The following is a 6,374-nucleotide window of genomic DNA, read 5'->3' on the forward strand; positions in this document are numbered from 1 at the left end:
AGTCTATAGCAACCAGCTCTCCTGCCTATGAGTAAGGAAAGTGAGCAATATCATCTTATGGTTCTTAAATTTATTTTATTTAAAAAACAAACAGGGTCTGTGTATGTTTCTCTGGCTGGCCTGGTACTCATTGTATAGACTAGGCTGGCCTGGAAATCAGAGAACTGCCTGATTCTGCTTTTGAAGTGTCTGGAATTGAAGATATGAGCCACCACTCCCAGCCTATGGTCTTTTTATGATGTTTTAAATTTTTATTTATGTGTGTGTGATGTGCACTGAGTGCCACAGTGCATGTTTGGAGGTCAGAGGACAAATGTGGCGAGCTAGTTTTTTTTCCTTCTGTTGTGAGTTCCAGGGATCAAATTGAGGTGGCCAGGCTTGCATCTCAAGTGCTTTTACCTTCTGATCTATCTCTCTGGGCCCCTTTCCAGTCTTGGAGAGCTAGCTTTCATTTTTCTAAAATGGCAGAACTCTAGAGCCAGAATGACTCCATTTGCCACCCCCTCCACAAGTTAGAAAGCAATAATTTACAAAATTCGGACACTGGTCGATGATTGGCTGCTACTCCCCCCCCCCAAAGAGTGGTGAGGAACTTTCTAGAATGTTTCCAGAGTCCAGGGTTTGTTGTGAGTTCCTTTGATTGACGGCAACACAACCCTGCTTAAAAATAACTGCTTTCTTTTCAGCAACACTCCCAGACCATCTGGCACATGCATGTGCTCTCACCTGGGTAAAATAGTAATGTAAATGGAGAGGGTGAGATGTTCAGAGAGACAAAATGTGTTACTCCATGTATACTTGCTTCTGGCACTTGGAAAATTTCATGATAAACATGTCCTATTGAAATAGTAACCTAGGGATACTATCTTATAAAAAGAGGCTCTTCAATATTCTGCTTAAATTTCATTCCCTTAGCAATTTACACCCATACCCTTAACCTGATATAACTCTCAAAGCCAATATGCTGCTAAACCAAACTTTATTGAACATAAACTTGCAACTTTACAGAAAATAAGGCACTAACTTTGGACACCATTTCATTTAATAAGTGCTCGCTGAGTTATGCTTAACAATGTCTGTAAACAATATAAATCCCATTGGAAAACAGTTTGGAAAAACTGATGTAGGCTTCAGTGTGTATGACCTACAAACTGGCCATTGCGGGCGGGGTCATATCCCATAGCTGCATTGGGCACTTGAACATTAGGTGGCACATGTGGCCAGGGAAATGGAGGTGGATGGAATGGCCTAGGTGGTACAGGAGCCCTGAATGGTGGAGGGTGCATGGGTGGAAGAGGCAGCATAAGAGGATCCATGGGCTGTGGCAGCACAGGGTGATATTTCCAAATAACCTCCACAATAGGGATGGGACCATACTGATCATCAATGTATAAGCCCACGGGGGGACTCATGGCAACTGGAATCATGTTTCTGTATATATGTGTCCGCTGAAGTTGTCTCCACTTGGCCCTTCTGTTCTGAAACCAAACCTTCAATCAGAGGGAAAAAGATTTGTTTAGGATATTGGACAAGTAATGTCATAATAGGAAAAAACCCTACCTGCCACTGAAATTAGAACTAGCCTGGTGTGTAGTTTGAAATATTGCTGTATTTCTCTTCTCCCTCTTTAATATTCTTTAACTATTTTCTGGGCCTTAGATGGAGGTGTAGCTTATAAATTCTACGGGGGTCCTTGCTGGTAATGCTACTATCTGGTAAACAAGGTAAAGAAGTGTTGAACTAGTTACCCAACCATTCCCTTCCCCTTTGTACTAGAAATACTGTCACCCCATGGTGATGAAAAGCTTGTAAAAAAAAAAAGGTGTTTACAAGATTTTAAGTTTCCTGGGGGAAGGAAATTCAGGGGGTGGCGTTTCCAAACAGTTAAGAACATTTTCTTTCCTTATTTTTAGTTTTCTGGTACATCTTCAGAAATCTGAGAGACTGGGAAAACTTAAGAAGCTGGTATGTTTATGCGAGTGTGCGCACGCCTTACGTGCCACTCAGAAAAACTTAAGTTTTTCTTTTCCCTGAAATCTGCTTTGTTGGCCTCTCAATCTGAGCTAGATGCCCTAATTCAGTGGCCAGCTTTGTTGGGGGCAGTTTTCTATATGTCCCCCAAACAGATATGCAGCTATTTCCACCACATACCCACTCTATAACAAAAGGAGCCTATCCAGATTTTCTATTAAATACTTATTTGATACAATTATGTTTTTAACATTTTCCCCATAACCCTATATATTTTTATTTTATATTACCTTTTTTATTTCATGATAGAAAATTTACAAACACCTCAATAAATGGAAAAGATATTTCACATTAACACAGATAAGAAACCTGAGAGCACTTTCCAGTCAGATTACAGAAAACTTACATTAAAAAATACCGCCAAAAAAGAAAACAAAATCTTAGATATAAAAAATTGTCTTTGCCCTTTGGACTCCAAATAACCAGATGCTTACTTCAATATCATTTCTGGAACCCTTGACCACTTGATCAATTAGGTTACCATTAAATATAATGATCATCACAGTAAAATAAAACAGGCACATCATTTGGACTTCTAATAGTTTTTCTGTCAATTTAAAAAATAAAATTTGCTCTTTAAATGTGAAAAAAATTCTGAATAGAAAAGTTACTTGAACTTTATTTGTAGTTTCATAAAGTTGAAGTTGTATGGAATCTACAAAGATATCTATCTCAGACTACATATTTATAACTTTTCTATCCTTCAAAGGTTAGTGAAACAATATGAAATTGTTAATTCTGTTTTTGTTTGTTTGCAGGGCTCGGGATGAGCCCTGAACCTTACATATGCTAGGAAAATGCCATGGATGTAGCTTGGTAGCCAGCTATACAGCATTTGGGAGGCCCAGCGTTCAATCCGCAGCATTACACACACACACACACACACACACACACACACACACACACACACACACACACACACAGAGTCAAAATATAGAATTCTTTTGCCAAAACCAGAAAAGACAACAGAAAAACACCAACTTGAGAATGCCCAGGACAAAACATAACCTAAAATGTGTTTTAGAATACCCATCTTACTTAATTGTTTTTCAAAAATTTACTAACCTGCACTCTGGATTCAGGCAAACCCAGGCGTTGGGCAAGATTCATTCTGATGGGAGAAAATAAATAATGGTTAGTATTGGAGTTGTAGCTAAAAAGAAAGATATGGATGTACATTAAATCTAACTCCACCTCCCAGTGCAGTTTTCTATAATACACAGAGACTTGATTTAGCGGGTGGCTTCCTATTCACAAGTTATGTCTTCAATTTAAAATTTAAAAAAGGGGGAATATCTGGTAGTTAGTTAACTAAATATGACTTTCTGTTTGTGAAACAGCAGCGAATAATCTTCGAGAATAATCTTTTTCTTGAGAGGTTCTTCTGTACAAAAACCAAAATGCCAAGTTACCCATAAAGTGCTACTTCCACTTCCCCACCCCTACCAGGGTCTTGCTGCTTGGGACTCAACTCCGGACTTTGAGCTTCCTAGGCAAGAACTCTTTTAACACGAAGCTAAATTCTCAACCCCCAAGAGGTGCTTTGGACCTGAATATTTCTGTTTAATCTAAGAGGGCTAGGTAAACTCTCAAAGAAGGAAGCACAAAACTACTTAGGCCCAAGTGTGACCAATGGAAATTATTCTTTTCTGTTCCCAATCTGAAGGCTGATTGCTGCCTCGAAGTCAGAGAGGGGCTATGATTTCATTAGTACACCAGCCAGTCCCTCATTTCACCCGGGCTAGAATGAGTAGGCTCTTCCCCCAACAGCGCATCAAAGACTTAGGAAATTTCAGCACTTTGCAGGGCAAGGTGGGAGCGCCAGGTGTAGCTGCGCCTTACTGGCACCCAATGTGGTGCTCGTCTAGCGCGCAAAAATCAAAGGGTTTTAATGCGGAAAGTAATTTTTTCCTATAATATTTAAAAAATGCCAAACTGCAAAAAAAAAAAAAAAAAGAAAGAAAAAAAGAAAAAACTTATGCTGAACGCACCACATACATTTTAAGTAAAGCGGGTTCCAGCTCCACCTCGAGCTCCTGGCTCAACGTGTTCTCCTCCCCGCCCCCAACCAACATTTTAAGTAAAGCGGGTTCAGTCTCCACCACGAACGAACGAGCTCCTCACGTCCCTCCCCATTCTCCCCGTCCCTCCCCCAGCCCCCGCCTTTCACCCCCCCGCCCCTCCCCCCGCCCTAGCCCGCCCCCCCAGTTCCCCCGCCCCCTGTCGTCCCACCCCGGAGCTGCGTCCCTCCCCCAGCCCCCGCCTTTCACCCCCCGCCCCTCCCCCCGCCCTAGCCCGCCCCCCCAGTTCCCCCCGCCCCCTGTCGTTCCACCCCGGAGCTGTGTCCCTCCCCATTCTCCCCGTCCCTCCCCCAGCCCCCACCTTCCCCCCCCGCCCCTCCCCCCGCCCTAGCCCGCCCTCCCATTTCCCCCCCCCCCCCGCCCCCTGTCGTCCCACCCCGGAGCTGCAAACCCTCCCCCCCTGCCGCCAATTCTGGCGGGTGCGCACTCTCTAAGATGGATCCCAGGCTCTTGACGCCCCCTAGCTGGTTCCCGCCTCTGGAGAGCTACAACCCAGCAAAGCCCCGAGCCCGCCATCGAACTAGGCACCACCCGCAGGAAAAAAAAAAGAAAAAAGAAAAAAAAAACCCGCTCACCGAGCAAACAGGTCCGGGTACTGGATGCGCTGGAAATATGCCTCCAGCTCCCGCAGTTGAAGCTGAGTGAAGGAGATACGGTAGCGGCGGGGCTTCGGTTGAGGCAGGGGCTGCATGGGAGGATGCACAGCAGGCTGCATCGGGGGCAGCGGAGGCTGCACTGGGGCCTGCACCCTGGGCATAGGAACTTGCACCCGGGGCCGCAGAGGAGGCTGCGGCATGGACTCTGGCGGGGGCTGCTGCATGGGGGCAACAGCCTCCTTCTCCTGCTGAATGTTGGGCTTCGGGAAGCTGCCTCCAAGCTCAAGGTTTTCGACCCCCTCCCAGGCTCTCGGTGCTTCAGCAACAGGGGCAGTTGCTTCTCCATTAGCGGGTTCGAATCCTGCGTTTTCCTGGTAGTTTGCTCCTTCCAGAAATGTTGAGGCCAAGGTGATCTGAGTGTCTGGGGAAGGGGAAAAGCACAAACAAAAAGACCAGCGCGTTGGCGCTCAAACTGCGCGCGGGAAGGGGAAGGTGAGGGACTCCCTCTAGAGGGGTGGCAGTGACTGCACCTGTTGCGCGCCTCCCTGCCACGACACCTCCCCCTCCCCCGCGCGCACCTCCCCTGCATCTGCTAAGCCCGAATTAAGTTCCCTCTAGGAGTTCACAGTGGTATCTACCCAAGTCTTCCTCCTTCTGGCCAGCTCCAAAGTTGGAGAAGTAAGTTGTATCAAATTCTGTATTTTCCCCGAAGTCTGCGCCAGCCAAAATCGTCGAGCTCAAGCTAGGTTGTGAATCTGGAGAAGGGAGAAAGCAAAAAAGAAAAACCGGGGCGTTGGAGCCCAGGGTGCTAGGACAGGAAGAGTGAGGGCTGCTCTAAAGGAGCCATGGCGACCATGAAGGTCGTCGAGCTTTGCGGTGCTTCGTCGGTTTGGCGCGCGCTCGCCGAGGGAACTTAATTCGGGCTTAGCGGACTCAGGGGAGGTGCGCGCGGGGGAGGGGGAGGTGTCGCGGCAGGGAGGCGCTCGCGCAAAAAAAAAAAAATTCCTTCCCAAGTTCTCCTTGAGGCACTGACCCTGAAATGTTTCCTCCTTCACTGGTCCTGGTCCTCCCAAGTTGTTGAAGTCAGTGCAATAGGTGCAGCTGCACTTGAGATATTCCACAGTTTGAGCGCTGTGGGCTGAAGCGTTGTGGGCTGAGTCGCTGGCTTCTGCCATTTCCTTCCCGGCGTCTGAGACACTGCGGAGACGTAGGCTAGAGGTGCTGCCAGCAGCCGTTCCCGGTCCAGAGTGGCTCTCGGCTGGGAGTCACGCCCCTTTTATAGTGTCGCTGGCACGTAGGGCTCAGATTTTACGTGGTGTGCTTCCGCTGGACGCCCCCTGTAAGAAATAGGAGTCTGTCAACTTGGAGTGGGTGGGACCCGTAGGGGGTGCGCGGGTGATCAGGCGCCAGCCGGCGTTAGTGCCGGTTAGACTTTGAGCTCACTGCGCGCAGAGATCTGCTTCCATTTGCAACTAGTTAACTGACTTCTGGACTCCGTCCGGGTGCCCTAGCGGCAAGACCGGGCTGCACAGGGTTGTGAATCCCAATTTAGTGGCTACGAGTTCGCATCAGCTCGTAAAACCCGAAGTATTTACCCCGTGTTCCTAACTCCATTTCCAATGTTCTGAAGCACGCACTGGCCCCTTGTCATCTATTTCCCACAAGG

General features: G+C 47.2%; 1 protein-coding gene across 1 annotated transcript; it reads right to left on the bottom strand.

Moving 5' to 3' along the window:
• Positions 1–1,130: 1,130 nt before the first annotated feature.
• Positions 1,131–5,883, bottom strand: Esx1 (ESX homeobox 1). The gene is made up of 5 exons (XM_052749168.1): positions 5,742–5,883; positions 5,347–5,463; positions 4,688–5,129; positions 3,097–3,142; positions 1,131–1,490 (listed from the first exon to the last, which is right to left on the bottom strand). The coding sequence occupies exons 1-5, from the start codon at positions 5,881–5,883 to the stop codon at positions 1,131–1,133; spliced, it is 1,107 nt and encodes a 368-aa protein (XP_052605128.1).
• Between the last annotated feature and the right edge of the window lie 491 nt (positions 5,884–6,374).

Source organism: Peromyscus californicus, unplaced genomic scaffold (genome assembly GCF_007827085.1).
Source record: "Peromyscus californicus insignis strain IS unplaced genomic scaffold, ASM782708v3 Scaffold_10__1_contigs__length_136768540, whole genome shotgun sequence".
Classification (NCBI taxonomy): Eukaryota; Metazoa; Chordata; class Mammalia; order Rodentia; family Cricetidae; genus Peromyscus; species Peromyscus californicus.